This window comes from Sphaeramia orbicularis, chromosome 14 (genome assembly GCF_902148855.1).
Source record: "Sphaeramia orbicularis chromosome 14, fSphaOr1.1, whole genome shotgun sequence".
Classification (NCBI taxonomy): domain Eukaryota; kingdom Metazoa; phylum Chordata; class Actinopteri; order Kurtiformes; family Apogonidae; genus Sphaeramia; species Sphaeramia orbicularis.
The window spans coordinates 15,121,679-15,147,086 of record NC_043970.1 but is presented as its reverse complement, the minus strand read 5'-3'; the positions used below and the strand labels follow the sequence as shown (position 1 = coordinate 15,147,086).

Genomic DNA, 25,408 nt, shown 5'->3' with positions numbered 1-25,408 from the left:
GGCGTCCATTTCACACAAATAATTGGTTGATGCATTTATTCACTACTGCGAAAAATCAAACTTAATGTGAAAAAATTTTTGCTATAAAGTAGTACTGACATATACAATGGTTTGAAAAAATACTTTTGTCAGTGAATTAATCTCACAAAAAATAAAAGAACAACACAGGATGTGTAAAGTCATTAATATAAAAAATGAAGGTGTTATACTGACTTAACCCTTGTCACTTCACAGAGCAATAAAAAAATAGAAGAGTAAATAATTTAAAATCCATATTGTAAAACCAGTTTGTGTTGAAGGTAATTACATCTAAAACTTAGATTTAAGTTTTTCTTAATCATCCCTTGTTACATCAAATCTAGTACACATACAAACATAACGTGCCTGCAAATGAAAACCCTTAGTCTTCAGTTCATGCCAAAATTTTTGCACATATGGACAGACGGACAGATGGACGGACGGACAGCGAACTGATGACAATATCCTGCGGTGACGGCCAAGGGTAAAAAGGACACATAGGATTTGACAAAATAGAGCCACGTTCATGTAGAAAAAAATGTTTCAATATTAGTTTTAAGCACAAATATTTGCTTGAAAGTTTTCTTCACTTCAAAGCCTTTGCATAAAACTAGAAAACACTCAACCAGAAGCAAATAACGGTTTAAATTAAAAATAATAATAAAAAAAATTAGAATAGGGCTTTAGTTTTATTTTAGCAGGACAAACATCTGTTCAATGATGACATTTCACATTCTCAAAAACATCAGTGCTTTAAATACAATAAAGGCACCAGATACTCATCAATAATCACAGTTCTGAAGGCACCAAGCAGCAAAAAACGTCATTAAAAAAAAAACCCTATGTTACATTCATACAAAAAAAGACCAGAAATCCAGCGTTACGGCATGAGAAGATCAAAGATTAGTAAAAATAAATTCACATCAGTGGAGTTTAGTTTTCAGCTTCGTGCTCTAATAAGCTGCACCTTCAGTAAAATTCACAAAAGTGTCCTTTGGTTTCTTTGGGTTCAGAGACTTAAGAAACCATGTGACTTCTGCTGCGGATCATTACAGTCCAACTCCACAGACTCTTCAGGGTCAGCCTCCCAGAACCGTGGACTTCAGATGAGAGACCGATGCCTCACCGGGCTCAACTCGACACCTGTTTGACAAAGATGAGACAAGATGTTGAGTGTAGTGTTTATTAGTACTTTTAAAGCAGCTCTAAAACTCCTGAAACCTCTAAGTGTTATTTTTTTTATCACAGAAAAAAAAGTGTGTGGTGATAAAGTCTTCCCTATTATCATTAAGATTCAAGATTCCTTTTATTGTCATTATATACACAGAGCATACACAATGAAATTCTGATGCTACTTCTTCAGTAGAAAAAAGGGAAATATATAATGCAAAAAATTAAAGAAATACACCATTTTGTATAACGTTAATGCTTAATTTAGGATTCCCTCAACTTTATTAAGATTATGTTCTCTTTTGGATCTCTCAACACCAACAAATTATATTTTATCAAAGCTCCGTCAACATTTAATGAACGACCAAAGTAAATGTCCGAGAATGAGGAAAACTGAACTGTTTGATAGACTTCTGTGACTGACTTCTCTTTTTAAATTTTATATTCTCTTTGAAACTCTGCACTGCAACTTTTACTTTAATATGTGTGTGTTTTTATTTTTATTTTATTTTATTCTATTTTATTTTATTTTATTTTATTTTATTTTAATTTTATGTGTTGTTTTCTTACTCGCTGTTTTTAATCACCTTTTATATGTTTCTTTTATAATGTTTTAAATGTGTTTCTTTTTGTTTCTTTTATTTCAATGTCCTGTGTGAAGCACCTTGAATTGCCTTGTTGCTGAAATGTGCTATACAAATAAATTTGCCTTGCCTTGCCTTCTGTGGCAAATGTTCCCAGAACTGAAAACCTTTATGGAACATTCCAAGAACATTCTTTGAGAGATCCAAGAAGAAAACTGAACATTTAGAGATGGTTTCTTTATGGTTCTCATACTATAACTTTTCCAAAACCTTTGCAGTAAGTTCACTGAGGAGTCTTGGGTTAGTCTTCGTGACCCCGCAAAGGAACATTCCCTAAACATTCCTTGGGTTGTAAACCTTTGCTGCAAATGTAGGGAAATGTTCCTGTAGGGCTCCAAGAAGGTTGCTTTAGAAAAATCTTTAGGGATCTTAGGGAATTTAGTGGAATATTTGTTTTCAGAATGTTCCGTCAGCACTGAAAAATGTATGTGAATATGTGAATGTTACATCAAACACCCACAAACTGATCCTGTCCCCAATTAGTGACAAAACTTTAGAGTAACCTTTGAGGAACGTCCCATAAACCCCTAGAGCAAACGATCCCAAACCTTTCAAACCCAAGGGAATCTTTGTGAAACATTCCCTGAACTGAAAACTGAAATATGTTGTAATACATTTGTGTTACTGAAATATTCTTTTTCCAAAGCTAAAGGACATCAGCAGAAACTGAAACCCACCTCACTCTTTTCTTCTTTTTCTGTTGATGCTTGGATTTGATCCTCTTCACTTTTTCCTCCGGAGTCTTTTTCCTCCTGACTTTTGTCATCGGTCTTTTCTGATGATGAAGCTTCATCTCCCTCCTCTCCCTCATTCTTCTTCTCTTCTTCTTTTTCTTGCATGTTGTTTGTTGACTGCTCCTCTACATCGGATTTTTCAGGACACGTCAGTGACTCTGTCTCACCTTTGTCCTTCATGTCCTCTGTATCGTCTTCTTTCTTGAAACCCTCACCTCCCCGTCCTCCTTCTCCTTCTTCTCCTCCTCCTCCTTCTCCTCCTTCTCCTCCTCCTTCTACTCTTATTTCATTTTCTGGTTCACTCGGTGAGCAGTGGGTCGTATCCGTTCCCTCTTTTGTCTCACCTGCTTCTTCTCCACTGCTGGACTTCCTGTGGCGGCGGGATGGAGGGCGTCGCCGGATGGAGTGCCGAGCTCTGTTCTGGAGAACCAATCAGAAAATGGTCACATGATCATAACTGCACATTAAAGGTGGGTGTGAGATGTTTTCCTGGAGCATTTTTTACTATATTGCTTAAAATCCCCTTCACACCATGATTACAACCAATTAATTAAATGCTCTAACACAAAAATAAAAAAAATTTGGTCACCTGCGGAACGGACAGGACTGAAAAAACACTATCCAATCATTTTAAGCGCCCAATTGAAATGATTGAACAGTGATATGTCTATCAAACTCAACTGCCATTTGTCCCTCCCCCCTCCCCCCTCTGCTTGTGCCCCTCTTCGTGCACGAATCATGAATTCTCAGAGGTTTAGAGCACTACAGGAAACAAAGTTAGAGCCAGAGCTTGGCTATATTAGCTATATATGGATGGAAAGTTCACTGGCAAACTGTTTTGTCACTAGGGATGGGAATCAATAAGAATTTAATGATTCTGATTCCATTATCGATTTTGCTTATCGATCCCATTCCTTATCGATTCTCTTATCGATTCTCATTGGGTGAGGGAATAAAAAAGTACTAACGGGTGTGTTTGCATTAACTGTCTTTCATATTGTCCATCTCTGCACAGAAAATATAACATATACAGTATGGACAAATAATAAGAATAGATGATGCTGGGCCAGGTTTGGGGTGGGGTGGGGGGGTGGGTACAGTGAAAGTGAAACTAAAGACACTTTACTAATTCCTCTATTGCAACATTTCCGCTACGTGGAACCGGTTCGACTCGGCCCGTCTCCCGTTGTTTCCTTTCCCCTTCCTTCGGAAACTTGTGTTTGAGGGGGTACGACGTTTGTTGCCTGCACCGGAATCAGAACTGACCCCGGATGACGGCCTGGTGTTCACTCTGCCACTAGATTCACAAGCACCGCTAAGTAGCATATCAAATGAATCACATGCTGTGGACAAATGTTTGAGCATATTGGAGGGATTCCACCCTTTTGAAGAAATGAAAGCTTTTCAAGTGTTACAAGTGGACTTGGTGTTGTCTTTTTGGACCGTTTCTCCCTCAATACCATGTTGGCTACGTTCTGACCAAAACAATGCAGTGTACGTGTGACGTCATCACGCATGCATAACGAAGGCGGAATCGATAAGCAGAATCGTTAAGCAGGCAGGCAAACGATTCAAAGGAATCAAGCTACTGGGATCCGGTTCTCAAAAAGAAGCGGTTCTCGATTCCCATCCCTATTTGTCACTAACATAAATCACTAGAAAATGTAACGTTAGCCAGATAGGTATGAACTGGGGCTGTTCTGTAAGAGCGGGGGTGTTGGAGGAGACTGAATGAGGTATGCATGGATCAGGGTTGGAGCTAGAGCGGGGGTCAGGGTTGGAGCCAGGGCAAAGTGTTGCTGTGCAGTGCTCTTGAACCCTCAGGAGCAAGTATTGTGTGTGCCAGTACTCTTTAGTTCTGGCTTCGGGGATTTGTCTGAAGAAAGGGGTTTTGGACTTTTGAATTCAGTATTTTCCAAATGTAGAAAATGTCAAACCATTTTTTTAAGATCTCCTACCCCACCTTTAACAGAGCAGTGGGACCACCCTTTAAATGTCAGACTCACCTTGTTAATGCTGGTCAAGATGGACCCCTCTGCCGCAGTGGGAGGATCTTCAAAGGAGGTGGGGCCTTCCTCGGTCAGCGGTGACGCAGCGATGGGGCTGGTGGGAGTGTCTGAGGCTGACTGGGTGGTTACCGAGGTAACAGGGGCAGAGCTGGGGGAGTTTGGCGTGAAGGCGGGAGGAAACAGTCTGAAACCTGGACTCTTAGGGGATGGAGCGAGGGCAGCTGGTGAGAGAACGAGGTTAGCCTGTAGAAGGAAAAAAACCCACTTCAGTTACATTAAATTCAATGACACTAACAAGATAAGTATATCTGTATCAGGTTTATGTCTCTGTGTCTTGTACTTATTAAAACTAGACTCTACCAACAATACAGCCTCAATATGTAGCTTCCAGTTTCAGAGCATCATGTATAAATTTGGGATTGAAAGACCATTTTTGACCACATTTGGACAAAGCTTGGAAATGACACAAAACACTGACACAATAAAATAATACACTTCATGGATTATTTGCATAATAATATTCCCTGTGCAGTCTTGTTACCACGATCTACTAACCACAACTGCAGCGGAGCTGTTTTGTCAAGAAAAATATATTTTATTCAATAAACAGAAGCTCTGACTTGGCAGGAAAGCAAGCTGTTACTCAAAGCCTAACATTGATATCAAAATATTCTATTTACCATAACATCTTACAAGTGGAGGATTTAGAGATGGACAACCAGAATACTTGAAACCAGACCAACTCCTGAAAAAATGCTTTGGCTTTAGAAAGTTCAGTCTAGTCTATGGGAGACAGGGCTTTTTGGAGCAGCATCTAGTGGCCATTAGTGGTATTGCACCTCAAGATACTAAAGCTCTGTATTCACCTTCAAGATGTGATTGTAGTCCCTTAGTTAACCTCCTAAGACCCAGCAATGAGTTTCACAGCTTTATTAAATAGTAAATAAAAAATAAACAAACAAACAAAAAAAATGTATCTGAAAATATTGTTGCATCATGCTTCACTCAAGACAATTTTTTTTTCAAGCAAAAAAGCAGAAACTTGTACCATCCCTGGTCTGAGGTGGTTTCTTCTGTTGATGAAAAATAATGAAAAACGGTCTAAAGTGCATTAAAGGATGGATATGTGCACCAGTATTATTAATAACACAGAGCATCATGGTGGTTGTATCATGTAAACAGTGCTACTCTTTGCAGGACCTTCATGGCAGGTAAGTGTTCTATTTAATACCGTGAACAGTTGTGCCTTTGTTCCAGTAGGTGGCAGTACTCCTTCACAGATACACTCAACTCCAGTGTTGCCAGTTTTGACGGCCCCTTAGGACGCATGCATCTTAAGTAAAAATAAGGTTAGTTTAAGTTGCTGTGAGGTGGATATGTCACCAATCTGGCAACATAGTACGCACGTGAAATTGTATCAGTTCCTCGCGCTGTGATAATTATCCACAGGTGATGCAAATGGATCAGTTTGTTACCAAACGGAGTCACAAACCAGATTTAATGAAACAGAATGCTGCTGGAAGTGAAATATATGAAAAGTTGGTGCAGGAAACCACCTAAAGTCATGTAAAACAACATGAAGATGCCATGTGAGTTAACATTCTCAACTATGAACACTGACAAGAGGAAACACTCACAGACACACAACTGACCAAGATTATCACAGCAAATACACAAATATAACATGAAGAGTCAAGGACATATATGTCTGCTTTCGCTCATCACAGTATTAAGGTAAACTTCATTTATGTATGATTGTATTGGCTGTATTAACATATATGATTCCAAATAAGTACAGACAGATGTAGCCCAATGTAAAGGGGGGGGACTCTGAAAATGGTGAATCCTGACTGAATGAATATTTATTGGCCCACAGTTTTACCTGCATTTGCATTAGTCTATGAAAAATGACTAAGTTTAATTAACCTACATTTTGAATATATATATATATATATATATATATATATATATATATATATATATATATAGAGAGAGAGAGAGAGAGAGAGAGAGTTTATTTTAAAAAAAAACATTCTTTAAACAGAAAAACAAATCGTTTCAGTGTTCAAAATTCGTGTTGTGGACACATTTAGTGTGTTCTGATTAAGGTGTTGTAGTTGTTTTTCACCAGCAGAGGGCGGCAGAGTTCAACACTGAACTTAAACTCACCTGAAGCTTCTCAATCAGAGCAGAGTTCCTCTTGGCTTTGGCAGGTGAAGGAGAGGTTGCACCTGGAGTCTGTACACAAACACACACTCCATTAATGTAATGTACAGCATTTTATGCTAACTCATTTTAAACCTCAAATATTTCATGGTTTTCCTGTAGGTTCAGGGTTCAGGTGGTACGATGGCTTCTTTGTTGTTATTTGTCTAAAACTACAATGATGAAAAAGTAGGTTGAAGAAGCAAATCTCTTCCAAGATAAAGTCAACACACAATTACAATTTAGTGAGAAGAGTTTAGTTTAAAACCAAAAATGTAATATTTCCACCAAAAATACACTCTATCTGGCTAATTTGGTATCTTTTCTGTCCAAAGTTTCTGACAAATGTCAGCAGAGTTTTTCTGAACCTAACTTATACAGACAGTGAAAAGCTCAAAGTAATAAAACTGCAGCATCCCTCAGGTACAAAAAATACTGATAAATATTAACAGAAAAACCATCTTTAAAAAAAATAAAATAAAATAAGGGGGGGGGCATGAAAACATCAACAAGTCTTGTTTAAGATTATATTTCAGTCATAAAAAGGATGATGATCAGATGATGTTTTGGGTTTAAGCATCCTTTACTTAAAGTATACTTTCACCTTTACCGAGTATCCTTTTTTTACCACAAGATTTTTAGGTGTATTTTAATAAATACTCTGAATATTAATGGTGTTGACATGAACACAGCATGGTGATTTAATGCTTAACATTAATTAAAAGTTGCTTTTAAAGTGTTATGTATTTGTTATTTATGACAATTAGTTTATGGAGATTTTTTTTATATAGCAATTTGGTACAGTATGTGAAATTCAGTTCAACAAAAATTAAAAAACCTCATGTCGAAAAAAACATCTTCTGAATGTCTACGTGCTGAAATAACCTGCTTCACTGTACATGATTTAACTTTTTTATCAGATTGTTAGTCTGATCTCACCCACCTCCTGTTCATCTGTTTGTGTTTTTGGGATCTGTAAGGTTCGAGGAGGTCGTCTTCTGACCGGTTTATCCTGAAACACAAAACAGTTGTTGTATAATTCAACATTACACAACAGTCTGACAGATGTTGAGGATCTAAACACTTTAAAACAGATATAGCACAGTGAGGACCTGTTTCTTGCCAAATAGTGAGCCTACATTGACTTTTGCCACTAAACCTCAGACAGACAGCCTTTATATCTGTCAGCTTGGTCTGTGATTTATTAGTTACTATCATTTAGTCGTAATCGGCTATCTTCATACAAAAAAGCTGAATTTTAAATTCTTTAAATTTTTATTTATTTTATTTATTTTTCCAAGTTTCCACTTACACTGCTTGCTGTTTAATTGGGACTTTAACAAACCGAAACTCAGATTATGCATAACTTTAAAGAGGAATGGAAGTACTATACAATATTACTGTAGTTTATTTATGTGCATCTTAGGTCAAATAACACTCGAATAAAATGTGCTTTTCACTTGGATTTGTCAGAAAACAGGGTTGTAAAACAACAGGATGCAGACGACTGAAAATAAGATCAATAACGATGTTGCATGGTTGTTTGTCTCTGATGTTGGTTTGTTCACCACTACGAGTTACTGGAGTAAACACATGATTATTGAGATAGCTATTGGTCATATCTCACATTTACATTCTAACATGTTCATAATATTACACTCATACAACATTAAATATGATCATGTGACAGGTCTGAGTAGATACAGGTTCAGATTATCTAAAGGGAGCGGATGATGTTTATCACATCCTGTTATTAGGCTGTTTATGTGATGTTTGTGATGGAGCTGCACAGAAAAGTCCTGAGAGAAATCTGAATGTAGCAGCTGCATAAAGAATTAATGAAGATGACAGGAAAAAAGAAAGACCAGCATCTACAGGGATGTATTTGTAAGTGTTAACCGTGTTTGTAAATTACACACCTTTATACTTGCTGTGACTGTATAGCCAATATGTTTGTTTGGGTTCATGATTAACTGCAACCTTATGCAAATTAGTCGTGTGGTTATGCTGATGTATGCTAATTAACCATGTGGAGTTTGGTTTTATTTCTCCCAAACACAAACCTAAATAATAATGAATAATTGTCATATTTTAGTCATATTATGTGTTATCTGTGTATTATGTGACATATAATATGATGTGTTATCTGTTTCTGAGATCAACAGCCCATTTTTCATGCAGTTCAGATGCTTTAAAAGAAACAAAGCTTCTTTATTGACATGAACACATTGCTAATTTTCATTGGGTGATGAGTGGAATGACCAACCAGAACCTAACATCATCTCTTAGCTTGTCTCAAGATGGCTGCACTCTGCTGTTGACAAAGTAATAGACAATTTCTGGCAAATCCAAGGGAACTTTTATTGCAGTGCTATGTATTACAGAGGCAGGAATAAAGTAAATCACAGTGACAGTATTTGCTGTTTTAGGTCCCCTTTAACATAGTTTTGACAGATTCAACATTATGATAAATTCAGTTGTAACTCACTGTTTGGTTTGCCGCAGTGTTATGAGGAGAAGCAGGACCTTTAAACTTTCCAGCCAGTTCAGCCACAGATCGGCGCGATGGAGCCTCCTCCTGACAAAACAGGTAAACAAGTACAGGTAAACGATGAATAATGGTGTTAAACCATGAGGGGTGGGCTCTATAAGTGCAGAGGTAATGCATCAGTTTGGTTCTGCTGTCTGAGATTATTTCATTCACCTGTACACACCTGTAGAGATGCTCCCTCACACACATTTTATTGATTGGCTGATATGTTCAGGGTTCCTGCAGGGTCTGAAAACATCTTAAAAGTCTTGAATTTACAAATATGCATTTAATACCTTTAAAAAAGTCTTTAAAAGGTACTAAATTTGGTATGATAGATTTTAAGTTATGAACTTGTTCACTGTGTTGTGTTTAAATGTGTCTGTTAAATGTCCAAGCTGTAAAGAAAGTAACATTATCTGACTCAGTTCCACCTGCTCCAACCCAACAATTTATACTGAAATTAGGAACCAAATATTGCTAACTTTGCAGCCCCTGTTGAGAAATGACTCAGAATGGTGAGAATTGAAGCAATGGACAAAATAAATACATTCTCCTAAATCCCAGGAGTCATGAACTTTGCCAGTATGGTCATGAAATGGGCACTGAATTCTGTTCTAAGTAGTCTTAAAGACTTAAGTTGAACTTGTAGAAACCTATAGGAACCCTATATGTTGTTTTTTTTGTTGTACTACATCTCTGTTATGTGACCAAAGTCTGCTCCTGTCCTCAACATCTCTGCAGCTCTGTCTCAGAACTGGACCAGCCCTGGATCACTGAAGTCTCAACTGTCTCATCAGGATCTGGAGCTGAGATGTCCTCCAGAGGTGGACCAGAGGTGAGATGACTGCTTGTATGTTTTTTCTGTGTTTCCAAATGCTTTTATTATTGTAAAGTGTAATTATGTGACTGTATTACTGGTTTCTCGGTCAGGTCTTGGTCTTGGTTAAATAAAGGATAAATTGGAAAAAAAAAATGTCCAATGTTTCAAATGATGTTTCTGCTGTAAAAGTTCTTGTGCTGCTACTTGAACTGTCAGCCATAACTTTGACAACCCACACCAGTCAACTCGTATGTTGATGTGTGTGCATTTATGATCTCTTGTTGTTTAAGTGTCCTGCGTAGAGACACATCAGCCAGAGTGGTTTAGTTTCTGTTCTTCAAATAAAATTAAAATGTACTACCATTTATTTCTCTCTGGGGAACATGACATGACTGTTAAACAACTCCTTCACTTTTTCTTTCAAATAAACAAACTTGTAAAGAGACAAGCAGAAAAGATCTGCATCTTCAGTCCCAGCTGTTATCAACCCTCAGAACCACATCATTTGGGAACTGTACAGATCTATTAAAGGAGCAGACGACTGCACACACACACACACACAGGCTCAGACACACACACGGAAACACACACACAGCTGTTGACGTGGGCTTGATCCACGTCCACTTCAGCTGAAGGTCTCACATTGCTGACATTCAACAGATAATGAAATCACAGCGCAACAAGGACACACACACACACACACACACACACATACATATATATATATATATATATATATATATATATTTACAGCGGCTAACCCCCTACCCTCACTATTTGGCCCTGGCCCTACTACAGCTCTGACTATAACCACTAAACCAGACAAAATTTCCTCACTCTAATGCTTTGAACCTTAAACTTGTCATCACAAATGAAACAGAACAAGTCTACACACACTCAGTCCCATTCGTTGTTTCCACTGTCGACCTGAAGTTACTGGAAACAACCGTTAAACCACTTCCTCTGGGTGTGTGTGTGTATGTGCTCATTCAACATGACAAAGTGATGTTACTACAGATATTAAAATTAAATGTTTGCCATATTTGTCTCTACAGTTATGATTTCAGAATGTTAACACATCTGTTTTTATTCTTATATGTTTTTTTCTTTTATTGTTAGCAACTACAACTCCCATGAGGCTTTGAGATATGACAGACACGCCCACCTCAGGTAAACTCCTCCTCCTGCAGGATTTAAATGCTCTGTGTATTTTCTAACAAATGCTAAACAATTTTATTAAGTTACTGCTTTGCCTTAAAATTATGTCATGAACTGAACCCAATGAAGGCATTAAACACACATTTACTGGGAATTTAGATGGAACATGGAAGCGCACAAAGTTTATTAGTACACTAAACGACCAAGAAGATATAGACAGCTAGAACCCGCAGGAGGACCTCTAGAACCACATCATGAACTCTTTGAACTTCCTTGGTGATAATCAGGGACATCATCCATAACATCATGAGGGTGAAGATGGTAAAAATCCTGGGGATCTGGAGAACCTGTCCATGAAGGACCTACAGGACCTCATCATAAAGAACCCACACAATCTTCTCTTACACCACTTATAATACCTTGTGATAAAGGACTTGTAGAACTTCGTCTTAAACACCTCATAACAAATGTCTTAAAGAATCCGCTCATGAAGAAAGTATTAAACTTTATGAAGGACTTATAGAACCTAGTGTCAAGGAAGCACTGAGAACCTCAGCATATATAACGTCTAAAATGAATCTTATGAAGGACTTGCAGAACCCCATCTTAAAATGCCTAAAGATCCTCATCATTAAGGACCCACAAAATCTAATCATAAAAGAGAACTTTGCCATAAAGAACCTGTAGAACTTCAACTTCCAGGACTTCTAAAACCCCATCATTAAAAGGACCTGTAGAACCTCATCATAGAGAACCTCCAAAACCTCACCAGGGCCAGCAGAATCCCCTATTAAAACAGCAATAAACTATTAAAAATGACCTATAGAACTTCATCTTAAGGACCTCATTATAAATGACCTATAGAACCTTCTCATGAAGGACCAACTGAACCTTATGAAGGATTTGCAGAACCTCATCCTAAAGCACCTATAGAAGCTTATTATAAAGGACATGCAGGATCTCCACTTTAACACCTGTAGAACAGTCTTTTTCTCTCTGGCCCCCCTTTGGAGGATGAAAAATCTCCAGGCCCCCCTCAGCCCCAACAACATTGTAACAGTGGTGCAATTATAACTTTTATTGAAAGAAACATCAATATTGTAACAATACTTTTTGATTTTTCTTGAATAATTTGTTGTGCAAATTAAAAATAACTTAGATTTTAGTCTGAACAATACAAATAAACTCAACAAAACTGCCCCTTGAGACAATATTTTTCCAAATAAAAACAGGAAGTACGCAATTATCTTCCTACTATGACAATAAAGTTATTTTTTTTTAACAACACATACGTTTTGGTAACAAAGATAAACATTTGAACAATATCAATGGCTGTAAGTGCAAACTGTAAAAACTGTGCAAAAACAGAAACATTGCCCATTTTTCTTTTCCTGTCAAATCCTTGTCCTTTCGCCAAACCTAAACTCTTTGTCTAGTCTAGTGACAGATCACCATGACGGTAGATTGGTTTGTTGTACATCCCTAAAATGAGTCCAGGGTGCTCCAACGCTAAAACACAAGTTCCACCTGCTACACCAGGGGTGGGCAACTCTGGTCCTCAAGGGCTGGTATCCTGCATGTTTTAGATATGTCCCTCTTCCATCACACCTGGAAGCCATTACATCATGATTAGGCTTCTGCAGAGCTTGATGATGACCTGATCATTAATTGAACCAGGTGTGCTGGAAGAGGGAAATATCTAAAACATGCAGGATACCGGCCCCCGAGGACCGGAGTTTCCCACCCCTGAGCTACATGTTCTAACCTGGAAAAAAAAAACACACCCAGGAGAAATCCCATGCCCCCCCGGCAAGCCTTTGTACCCGCCTAGGGGGCCCACTCCACTATCTGAGAAAACTTGCCATAGAGGGCCTATAGATCCTAATTACAGGTGACCTATAAAACCCCATCATGGATCCTGTAGATCAGGGGTGTCCAACTCCAGTCCTTGAGGGCCAGTATCCTGCATGTTTCAGATATTTCCCTCTTCCATCACACCTGGAAGCCATTACATCGTCATCAGGCTTCTGCAGAGCTTGATGATGAGCTGATCATTAATTAAACCAGGTGTGCAGGAAGAGGGAAATATCTAAAACATGCAGGATACCAGTCCACAAGGATCAGATTTGGACACCCCTGCTGTAGATCATAGACCAACATTACGCATCACGGAGGACCCACAGTCCACATGTCATTATTCTCCATTCTCCTCTGGTCACTGATCAGGTTTGTGTTCCCACATCTCCTCTGAGGAGTTAATATTAAGTTGCCTTCACCTTTAATCTGCTGCCACACATGTTCAGACACTCGTGTGCACTTGTCGTGCTCCATGTGTGCAGTCATTTGCATTCATTTGTTTGTTGTAGATCCAGATCTGTCATCACAGCATGTGTGGTGTGTTTATGTGCTGCTGAATGTTCAGCTTTGGAATGTGATCATGTGGCATCCGACCTGATATGTTTCATTCCAATAAAGAAAAATTTGCTGTGATCATTATCTATCAATAGGCTCCTTATTTATACCATTAATCAGTCACATGTCAGTAAGCCCTTTGCAGAAAAGAAGCAAATCATCACATTGTACATCACAAAACCAATAAATATGAAGCTTTTTTTACCTATAAATCACAAATTATCGTAAACTGTCAAAAATTGTCAAATATCAAAATGTTTTACATGCAAAACTGCACAGACATGTGAAAGGAATCTGTAAAAATAACTGTACTGCATAAATCTGAATAATAAACATGCCTGTTGACAATTTGCTGCAAGTACTTAACACCTCAAAAGCCACCGTGACCCTGCTAACACCAGTAACATGGTAATAAAGCCGTTAGTAGATCCCTAATGTACAGTAGTTAGCCTGCTTAAAAGAAGCACATTTTTGGAATTTGGTTCCTGAATCGACAGATATTTGTGATTTTTACTCACAAAATAAATGAATTATCCAGAATGTCTGATATTAATTTTCATCTGATGCTTTATGAAACAAAGTGCTGGAAACTGAACAAATATGAGAAGTATCTGGAACTATAGCTGTGATATGTGAACTTAATGTAAATAATTTGTAAGTCCTGTGACACTTAAATACACATTCAACATCTCAGAAGCCAGCATGACTGTGGATGATTGTATTCAACATGTTTAACAGTTAAATCCCCACGATAACTTATGTCATGCTGGGAAAAAAAGCGTTTTGAAACCTAACACCGGCAAATATTTGAGATTTTTACTTTACAAAGATAGCGGAAATTATTAATAACTTGGCAAAAATGATTGAACATCTAATATAGCTTTGTAAAGATCATTTTTATCTAAAACTTTATGTAACAAAAATGTTTTGGATGTGAAATTGCACACAGATGTGAGAAATATCTAGACATATCGTAATACATGAATGCAAACTTTCAAAACCAGCATGAATTAATATCTTCATCAGGCCAATGTACCACATTCTGCCAGAATATGCAAATATATTTCTCACTATAATGCACAAAATGATAAAATGAGAGCTGAATTTAGTTGAGAAGCCAAATGTAAATCGGAGAATAGGTTCAGGTGAAAGTTCACTGCTCCGTCTGTTTGAGTTTCCTCCTAAGTCCACTTTAAATCCAGCGTTTATCAAACACAAGACACACACAGAGAATACGACAACAAACAGAAACATACAGCAGAGAACAGTTTTACCTCCATCCTGCTCGTCGTCTGTCAGCGGCCTCGCTTATGTCGAGTATGTGCGAGCAGGCCTGGAGGTTAAATATAGAACAGAGAGAGAGGGCGAGAGACCTCGATTCAGAGCGGGAGAGAGAGAGGCAGCTCATGTTCTGTCACATGAACTGTTTGCTGCCCTCTCTGCAGCTTTATTGTAATTAATCAATTTTAAGTAGGTTCAAACACACAGACTGCTGGGATATGTCTGTGAGATTTTATAGAAAATACCAGATTGATGATTTAAAGGAGGATTAGCGAGAGAATATGGAGCGTCACAGTTATTGTAGCTGTGTGTTGGTGTGAAAAATGAGGAAATGCCCTTTAAATCTAAATTTAAAGTACAGTTCGATATGTGTTATGCAGTTGTTTTTGAATCTGCAGCTTGCCTCTGCTGCTTATAAAGGAAGTTGAGTCACTCGACCAGAGAAAATTTCATTCTTTCATTTCTTCTTTTGGTATTTCTTCACTTCTGCCCAAGTTGCTGGTTGCATAAGAGAAACGTTTTTTGGAGAAATGAAGGGAAGGAACGAAACCGACAAGTGGCTAAGTGTTGAATCTCGTGGCGATTGAGTGCTTATGTTTTGTCTTGGAGGAAAAATTTGCTTGTAAATGATAAAACATAAAATAAAAACAAAAAAAAAAAACACAAAGATTTATCCTCCTTTAACCATGGTCAGACAGGTAGAAGAAAACATTTGTCTTTTCAATATTTGTCTCCTTTCAGTAATCTTTGAAACTAATCAGCGTTGGTGGTTTCTTTACAAGTACAAACACAGGACGTGGTCACGGGAGGGCGGGGTTAAAGAGGAGGAAGGGATGCTGAGTTATGAAGGAAGAAACCATAAAAGGCAAAAATTAACACGACCAGGCATTACGCAACAATATAGTAGAGAAAAACGGGCCAAGACTTGACATTTGGCCTGACTGTTAAACAAAGACATGAGACAGTTTATACTAAAGGTTTTAGCAGAAAATGGGCTACTTTAGTTTGTATTGGTTTTAATCAGCTGCAGGGACTCATGCACCAGTGATGTGACATGAGCTGAAAGTGTGCAATCTGGTGTGGACGTTTTTTAATTCAAAGATGCATCATGATGCCTACACTGTGGTCGCAGAAGGATTCACAGATTTTGGTGTTGAAAAGAAGATGATCATATAGACCACTGAAGTCTGCTTTACATGTTGAAAGTCAAATTAAAAGGAAGTTGTGATTTATGTGATCGCTTGTATTAACTGATGAAAAAGTACTTGTGCAGATACTTTACCTACAGTATGTAATCATAATGCTTGTGCAAATTCTGCTAAAATGGGCTTTAGTTTGGACTTCTCTGGATTGTTGGTTATTAATCAGGACTTGACTTAACATCTTACCTCAGATTTTCTGTTTTTTCTTGTTGAACTAAAGTCTAACTTAACACTTAAATGCTGATTTGTTACCCCACCCCCCAAAGGGGAGGCAAGGGGTATTGTTTTTGGTTTGGTTTGTTTGTTTGTTTGTTTAACACTGTAGCAGCAAAACTAATGGTTGAATTCATACCAAATTGGGTTTATAGATTGCCAGTGACCCAGAATAGATGTGGTTACATTTTTGGGAAAAGTAGGTCAAACTTCAAATTTTTAATAAATTTTATAATCTTTTTTTTCTCCCATTTACTTACCGTACTTTCCAGACTATAAGCCGCACTCACCCCGTCTCCAACGTCTCACCCTCGATTCATTGATGCCAAGCTTACGTGCAGCAGCTCTATTTCCTTCTTCGCCAGCACGATCCATCGTTAGCCCAGAAAACATAAATTAGCTGCATCGTTTCAGAGCCGTCGGTTCACAATGTGTGGAAAAAAGTAGCGGCTTATAGACTGGAAAGTACGGTATAATGGACGAATCTCAAGTATCTATAAAAACATCAATTTTATTTCAGTTTACTTCAAACTTGGCACATATATAGAGGCAGGTGATACGCAGACATCACCACACGCATAGACATGATGACATCAGCTGGATCGATGCCAAAATAAGCTACAGTTCGTGCAAGGGGCGGGGTTTGTTGTGCCTGGCACCACTTATTACTTGTTAATCTTGGCTGGAGGTCTGATTCCAGACTTTTTAGTACTGGTTTGAGAATCCTCGGTCATGTGATGCTCAATTTTTAGACTTACTAGTCTTATCTTGACACCCGACTTGAGTTTTGTCTCAACATGGTGCGTCTGGATTTTCGCTTTTTCCTCAACCCTGTCTTAAAAAGTACGTCAAGTCCTCTAATAAAATGTTTTTCCGTGTAATTTATAAAAGTGAGGTGGCTGATTACTAAACCTCCTTCGCTAATGGATTGGATAGACTCTAATGTGTCATAACGGTTTCATAATGGAACACATTCTCTAGGTTAATACACATCTGAGGACTGCAGGGCTTTCCCATCCATCATAACACTTGGGTGCAGCACCAAATGCTGTTCCACTTCCTACATGAAGAGAAAAAAAAACATTCTCAGTTCTCTAGCACCCTTGTTTGTCATGTATGTTCATGCTGAGGAATTATATATTCCTAACATTTTACATTTGTGCCCACTGAGGTCTTGTTAGCCGTCGAGACTGTTGCTGTAAACCTTCAAGTTGGAGCTCCAGAAACAATATTTAGTCATATTCTTGTTGTGCATTCACTCGTAAGTCTAGAGGAACCCTTAGGAACATCACACTGTATCAATATTAGTTTAATCTTTTTCTTGATCATCTCTAAGTTTAATGTGACAATATGAAATTTGTGTTTTTTCTAAATGTTATAAATTCAGTTCTTAAATGTGACTCGGGCCATACCGGTCTTGCTGGTCTTGGTTTGGGAATGGTTGGTCTTTGTTTTTTGGCCACTCGGGACCATCTGGGATTTCTGATGGCCTCTGGACTTATGACTTGTTGGTATTTTGATTGATGTGGACTTAAACAGGAATTTAACAGTCTTGACTCAGGATCTGCAGATTTTTTTTAACTTAGGCTTGTTCATCTTTGCTTGTTTTTTTTTTTTTTGTTTGTTTTTTGGCTTGTTGATGTCGACTTATGCCTATTTAGGGCTTGTGCTTTGGCTCTGCTTTTGACTCAGATAGGTTAGGAACTAACTTACACACTTGCCAATAAAGTTGGAATAAAATATTTTTACCTCATCTCATTGTGACAATGTGATTTATTCTTGATAAAGTGTAACTGGGACTCAGTTTGTAATTACTGCTCCTGGTCAAAGGTGATTACAGATGTGTCCAAATAGGAATGAAGAGGAATGTGTCTGAAAACAAAATTATTCCAACTTTATGGGCAACAATGTACAATTTAATTTGTATATTTCTTTGTTCACGCTGACTTAAACTGAATTTAGGTCTTAACCCATGTCTTGCTTTGGAACCTGTTTATCTGGACTTTGACATATTGGTCATTTCTTGGGATTTTTAAGTCTTTAGTTGAGAGTTAACCTGAACACTTGGCACTTTATTAGACTTAGCTTTGTCTTAACCTAATTTTTTTGGCTGTTTGCTGGATTTGTTGGTCTTAACTTGAAATTACTTTATTTTAAAGTCTTCTTGGTATTGGCTCAATGTCTCAACTTAAAAACTTGTTAAAGTGACTGCATCACTTCTTGTATTTAGCCTTTTATACACAGAAAGGACCGACCACCTTATATTTTTAACATTTCCTTTTTAATCTAGAGACATTGCTGTGAAAAATAGACCCTTTGGGGTCAAAAGTCACCCTAAGTATATATTTACACCATGCATGTCTTGCTTGACACACTGTTGACCACAAAGTTGGAATAATTTTCTTTTCAGACGCAATCTTCTTTTTATTCCTATTTATACACATCAGTAATGACCTTTGACTTGGTGCAGTGATTACATACTGAGTCCCAGTTACACTTTATCAAGAATAAATCACATTGTCACAAGCATTTCATGAGAAGGTGTAAAATATTGTATTCCAACTATACGGGCAACAGTGTATTAAGGTAAAGTTGTTCTGTTGTTACCACTTAAGGCGTAAAACAAAGTAATTAACACCAACAGCCCACAGCTCTACATTAACCTCTGTTTGTTTTCCATCAGCTCTGTGCTGCCTCCTGCTGGTTACAACTGTTAAAGCCTCTGGTAGATTTCCTGAGCAGCTAACAGGTCAGTAAATGCACCAGTCAGTCCATACAGTCTAAGCCAGGGGTCGGCAACCCTGGTCCTACAGAGCCACTATCCTGCAGGTTTTAGATGTTTCCTTCTTCCAACACACCTGATGGTCATTACCGGGATTCTGCAGAGTGTGATGATAGGCTTATCGTTTGAATCAGGTGTGTTGGAAGAGGGATACATCTAAAACATGCAGGATAGTGGCTCTGTAGGACCAGGGTTGCCGACCCCTGGTCTAAGCAAACTCAACCACGAGTCAAGGTTGTGATGAGTGTTTGTGTCAATGTTGAAAATAACTGATCATAACTAATAGAGGGTTTACTTCACCATCAAAGAAAGAGAGAGTTTTTTCTTTAATTGCAACTGATTAGCTGCACAAAAGGGTTTAATCCCAAACAGAAAATGAAATATATGTTTTCATCTGATTCAAGCTGAGTTTTTAAGTGATGTCACATCTTCTCAAACATTTATCTGATGAAAACATTACTTCATTATTCAATTCAACGAGTCAAAACTGTGCAGAAACATTTTATTTTTGCATCTCAGTAAAATCTGAAATTTCTCTACATGTGAACGTCAAACAGTGACAATAAATTAAACAGCCTGACCTCAGCTCTGTTTCATTGACGATGACATATCTTCAATGAGAAGCTGTTTGGTGTTTTGATGAGTCCATATATTTTATATCCACTGATACCTGAGTTTATAACTGGTACCAAACTAAGTTAATTCAGGAAAAAATGTTATTGTTGCAAAAATCTCTCAAATGTTACATGCCCTCTTAACACAAATGGCCATCTTTAAATAATCTCCTCAGTTTTACTGAAATAGAATCTCATTTCTCTCCTCTACAAATAAAACCGTGTATATTTATGCTCTGAGCACCAGTTACAATTACTTCAACTTTGTGTCTGATGAATCAGGCTTTGGTGTCATGAAATTCAATCTAGCAACATTTCTATTAAAATCAGGAACTATCACATCCTGCAATATCAACAAAACTCACAGATATAAACACGTAGCTGCCACATTGATGCATATATACTGCTGCCATATTAGGATAGCATAATATCCCATTCAGAGAACAGGAAATGTCTTGTTTGTGCTTTTTTGGGGATGTTTCAGGCAATTTAATGAAACATGTAATAACTCAGAAGTTATTTTTCTTTTATAAATGTTTTGTATTTCAAATAACAAAAACAAACTTCATTGTAAGACAAAATAAACAAAATTGATGTGGTATCTATGTGTTTATATCTATGACAACAGGGGAGCCCTTTGTTTACAAAACTTGCATAATAAAACCATAAACTTCACTCTGATATGCACATACAAAACAGGAAAAAGAAACATCTACACAACCAGGTAAAACGTCCCATCATGCATCACCAGGTAAGGTTGTCCCCTGATTTATTTGTCATCAGTCTGAATTTCCAGCTGCAAAGAGAAACTTTGATAATAAAAGCCTCCCTCTGTTCAGCACTGGTGTACGGTTTGGTCCTCATGTCCCATAATCCTCTGCACGCTGCCCAGCTGTTTGACGATGCATTCAGGTGTTCGTAACCAATTCATATGACTGTAATGAACTAACAGACAATGAGGAGTGAAAGCAGAACATCCAGGTTCTGCTCTGGTGAAATGGGTTTGTGTCTAGTCCAGATATGATGCAGTGAAAAAAACTAAACAGTAAATTAAAAATATATTCAGCATTTTATGGCACTGTCCAGAAATATGGAACAGAAAGAATGAAAATGCAAGATATGGTTGTGATGTGTCACATATTTGGCTTCATTGATGAATTATTTAATCATCTTAAAAACTCAATTTAATTAAAAAATTCACTGAACTGTAGGTTTGTAAATGTGCTCCCTAATATTTTGGGTATATTAATAAAATTATAAAAGCTTTTTCATAGTTTATTAAATATGTGATAACTTATTCTGATGAATTGTCAATATTTTAGCTTTTACTGTAACAGACTTTAAAGCTAACCTTTAGCGAAAGACCAGGAAGAAACTGGTACAAGTCTGAACCTAAAACTGAACTTAAATGGAAAAAAAGTGAATGTCCAAATATTTTTTTTTACCTCACATTGATAATGCGCCCTTAAATATAAAAGCAAATCACTCATATTAGCTGAGAAATGTAAACATTACAGCGTGTTTCATCCAGGAAAATCAATGCTTTTCCGTTTACCTTTTTTTGTTTGTACCTGTCATGGCTTGTCCAACATAGCATCTACATATTAACAGAATTTATTTAATATTTGTGCGTTTTAAATCATTTTTCATACTCATGCACTTTCCCCTGTCCTTAATGGACATGTGATGGGAATGTGGTTGAATTTTTAGTTTTGCACCAGTACAATGACAATATAGGCATCTTGTCTATCATATGTCTGTGGTTTCACCTGCATAAGGTCAAACGTAGTATAATGCATAATTTTTAAATTAGTGCAATATTTTAAGGGTCGCACCACCTGAAATAGTTACAAGGGAGGCATAAGATAAGAATTAAATCTGCCCTGCGAAGGTATTAAGTCCTCTGTAAAATAGTTTTTGGCACGATGCGCTCTTTTGAAAGATGAGTTGTGACAATTTAGAGGATGAAAAAAAGTGAATAGTCAGCTCTCTGCAAAGTCATTAATGTAGCCTCCAATGTGTTAAGTGGCAGTTGTGCTCAAGAGATAAAAGAGTAATAAATTATCTTTTCAGAATAGTCCCATTCATTGACTGGCCCACAGGAAGTCAAAACATCATTTTCTGCCACAATAACTTGGTCAGTTTGAATTTTATACCAGAGTAGTTAACATGAGCCTGATGTCTCAGTGGTCTATAAATACAGAAATAGCTTTAAGGTCTTTTGTTTCACAGAGAATAACAATTTTCATCAGAAAATAAGATGTATTTTTCTCTGAACAAAGTCTATTTTTCTGATCAAATATGTAGCCATTGACCAATTGAGTTCACTGTATATGAACAATGGCAGAACAGTTCATTATTTGTACTTGTATCCACACTGTGAAAGACACAAATGATAAAGCCAATGAACTGAAAGACACCATGTGGAGCAGTGTCATCCCATGGTACAACTATTGTGGACTAGACTAGACAGAGGAATAGAAGACCCTGGAGCTCACACTAGAATGACTGTACTGAGACCTCCAGATGAAGCTGAATTCATTATTATTCCTGCAGGATGAGCAGACTCTATTCTGATTCAGTTATATTGGGGGTTTTTCATGCCTCGTATGTGTAAAAGCCTTTAGTGTTAAACTAACAATGTTTCAGTGTGGACTTTGCACATGAACTATAGAGAGAATTAATTAAAAGCTGGAGTAATATTTTTCTTTCTATCATACGATGAAAAGCATCTGAACACTTTAGTCAGTTTTGGTCTCTGAGGTTGTAATGTCTCGTCTTTGGACACAGAGCAGGTTTGTGTTGCATTCAGGTCACAGAGTCTTGTGGACGACTTGTGAATGTTCATGTGAACATTGCACAGTGACTGATGTTTTTGGTATATTTGCTGTTTTGAGGGTTGGAGATGTTGAGGATTTGTTGAACACTTTGGCAGAAAAGGTCCTGACGGATGGTTTTGAGGTTCTGATGTAGAATGTCTGGACCTTTAGTGTCGTCCCTGCTTCTTCTTGAAGATTTTATTAAAAGCGTTTCTCCTCCGTCCACTTGAGGACTCACTCTCCTCCCCTTGTACGCCTCCATCTTCCTCCACAGGGCTTCTCCTGACTGCCGGCTGAAGCCCCGCCCCCCTGGCACTCCCTGACGAGCTGGAGGAGGCGGAGGAGAAGGCGAACGGGCTGTCGACGGCAGCGTCTGATGTGACACAGAGGGATCGAGTGGAGCAGGCGGAGGCCAGGACGGGGCTCCCTCTCAGCTCACCAAGGCTAGAACTCTTCTCCAGACTACCGCCAGAGCCCTGAGGCTTCAGGGGGTGGAGCTTAGAGGGCAGGAGGAAGGGCTTAGAGCTGTACAGACCCCGTGGTTCGCTGAGGGAGAGGGGGAGGGCGGAGTCTGAGTCGGAGCGATTCATAATGTCCCTGCGAAAAAAGACAGAGACAACAGCAGAGGTTTGGCAGAAGTTCTTGAAGTTGTCATCTGTGTCCTGTTTTCCTACTTAAGTTCTAGGGCATTTTAATCATATTTTTATTCGTATGCATATTTTTTGAGAAAATATTGCTTTTGAAAATGTTTCTTGAGAAGGAAAACATTTATGCCGTGTTTTCACTGTGGTACCAGCTCGACTCCATGCAGCCTTTTTGCGTCTCTATAATGTAAAAGAACCTGGAATCTGGTACCAGGTACTACTTTTTTAGTATCTGCTCAGCCGAGGTTGCAAAACGGGTTAAGAGATACTAAAATGTGATGTGTAAACACTGCAGACCACTGAGTGGTCAGAGAATTGTCTCTGCATCATTAATGCACGACCCACCACAACCCCCCCCCCCAAAAAAAAAAAAGAAAATACCAACAGATTCAGAAGTTTACCGTAAATATACCAGTAGGTTAATCCATGATGACAGCCCCCAAAATGACACTGTGGTCGGTCGAGGAGGTTCAGACGTTTCTGTCCTTGGTGGCCACTGAAAAGATTCAGCGCGAGCTTGACGGGGCAACACGCAATGAGCAGGTTTATCAGCAACTCTCTGAGCAGATGTCACAGAAGTTACATGCAGTGTTGCTATGACGTCCAGATACTCTAAAGTCAGTAGTATCCGGTAATGGAAACAGTCTCCAGGAATAGTACCAGGTACCTGAGCAGAGTCGAGCTGGTACCATGTAGTGGAAACCCACCACTAGAATAAAGGTTTTTATCACTCTACATTTTATCAGCTGCCATTTTGACACTGAACATTTAAGCCACATGTTTGGTATCACAGCAGGTCATTTTAGTTGAATGGTCAAATTTTTACTACTTCTTAACCTATATCACAACTGTCTGACCACAGCACGCACACGCACACGCGCGCACACACACACACTAGTTTATAGACTCAAAACCAGGTCATGGAAACTGACCTCATTTATACTTTCTATTATTTTTCTTTTTTTGCAACAAGTCAAACTCATTAGGCTTTCATGCACTAAGACTGAGCCTATTTACATGACCAAAAATTCCAATAACTGGGTCTGGGATTCAGATAATTGTGATAATCAGATCTGATGTGTTAATGTGCATTTCAGAAATGTGATAATGGAAAAAATACACTAGTTTAGGCATTTCAGTCCATTATATGTAGTGTTGATAGTCTCAAACTTCTTATCATTGTCTTCCACTCACGTTTGACTGTCACCTTTTGCTTTTAAACAGACATGCAGATCTAAAGGACGAAATCAGATTAACATATGTACATACATGAAGACATCTGAGTATTGGGGAGAAATCCAGGTGTGTTTCTCACAGTCAGATAATTGCAGCAATCTGATAACACATCACATTATACTGTTTTCATGATCACTTGATTGATCTGTTACTGCAGGAATGAGGAGGTTGAAGTATCTCCTCCCACAGGGTTCCTGCGGGGTCTTAAAAGTCTTGAATTTACAAATCTGCATTTAATACCTTAAAAAAGTCTTTAAAAGGTATTAAATTTGATGTAGTAGACCTTATGTTGCCATAACTGTGTTGGCTGTATTGTGTTTAAATGTGTCTGTTAAATGTCCAAGCTGAAAAAAAGTAACAATATTCTACTCAGTTCCACCCTTTCCAACCCAAGAATTTATATTAAAATTAGGAACCAGTTATCGTTAATTTTCCAGCCCCCAGTGAGAAATGACTTGGAACAATGGGTATCAAGGCATTAGAGTAAATAGAAGCATTTTCCTAAATTCTAGCCTGCACAAATTTCTACCAGCATAGCTATGAAATGGGCATTAAATTCTGTTTTAAGTAGTCTTAAATTTAACCTGTAGGAACCCTGCCCCCACTTTGTAATTTTTTTTCCATTTGCCACAATTTTTCCTTTAAAATTAGAAGGAAGTTACAAGTTAAGAAGTCGGATCACAGTGCTAATGCAGCTGGTGAAAACAGATGGAATAGGGATGGAAAGAAAAGTATGAGCAGAAGGACAGATGAGATGAAGCAAAGTCGGACAAGTCAGAAGAGAAAAAGCAGGGACGGGGCAGTTCTGCTGTTATGAGGAGTTTACATTAGTTCCAATAAGCTGAGAATAAAATGGAGACAGCACTTCACCAGGAGAACGGATGATGGTGCTGCACGTCATAATAGATGAGTTA

General features: G+C 38.0%; 2 protein-coding genes and 1 long non-coding RNA gene across 5 annotated transcripts in view; 1 reads left to right on the top strand and 2 right to left on the bottom strand.

Annotated features, from left to right (window-relative positions):
- Positions 1-545: 545 nt before the first annotated feature.
- Positions 546-15,031, bottom strand: dub (duboraya). Of its 2 annotated transcripts, none has more exons than XM_030154984.1 (7): positions 14,978-15,031; positions 9,269-9,358; positions 7,724-7,792; positions 6,745-6,813; positions 4,573-4,818; positions 2,510-2,986; positions 546-1,161 (listed from the first exon to the last, which is right to left on the bottom strand). In XM_030154984.1, the coding sequence occupies exons 1-7, from the start codon at positions 14,981-14,983 to the stop codon at positions 1,150-1,152; spliced, it is 969 nt and encodes a 322-aa protein (XP_030010844.1). In that variant the 5' UTR covers positions 14,984-15,031; the 3' UTR covers positions 546-1,149. The 2 variants fall into 2 exon arrangements, with proteins under 2 accessions (XP_030010844.1, XP_030010843.1); XM_030154983.1 differs by lacking the exon at positions 14,978-15,031 and adding an exon at positions 9,485-9,535.
- LOC115433529 (uncharacterized) lies at positions 9,276-23,001 on the top strand. The gene is made up of 5 exons (XR_003937371.1): positions 9,276-9,370; positions 10,055-10,148; positions 11,253-11,303; positions 19,083-19,148; positions 22,889-23,001. It is a non-coding gene; the product is annotated as an uncharacterized LOC115433529 (long non-coding RNA).
- Positions 19,670-25,408, bottom strand: part of LOC115433514 (stromal interaction molecule 1-like) — a 48,636-nt gene continuing 42,897 nt past the window's right edge. For both annotated transcript variants that reach the window (XM_030154977.1, XM_030154978.1), the window contains one exon: positions 19,670-23,211. In XM_030154977.1, the coding sequence (XP_030010837.1) occupies positions 22,782-23,211 (430 nt within the window). In that variant the 3' untranslated portion in view covers positions 19,670-22,781. The remainder of the gene's footprint in view (positions 23,212-25,408) is intronic.

Excerpts from the sequence above, each read along its gene's own strand:
- dub (XM_030154983.1), bottom strand. The coding sequence starts at position 9,520 with ATGTGTGTGAGGGAGCATCTCTACAGGTGTGTACAG. Across the intron at positions 7,793-9,268 it reads ACACTGCGGCAAACCAAACA|GATAAACCGGTCAGAAGACG; the intron begins GTGAGTTACAAC and ends TTTGTGTTTCAG. Across the intron at positions 2,987-4,572 it reads TCTTGACCAGCATTAACAAG|AACAGAGCTCGGCACTCCAT; the intron begins GTGAGTCTGACA and ends TTGGTTCTCCAG.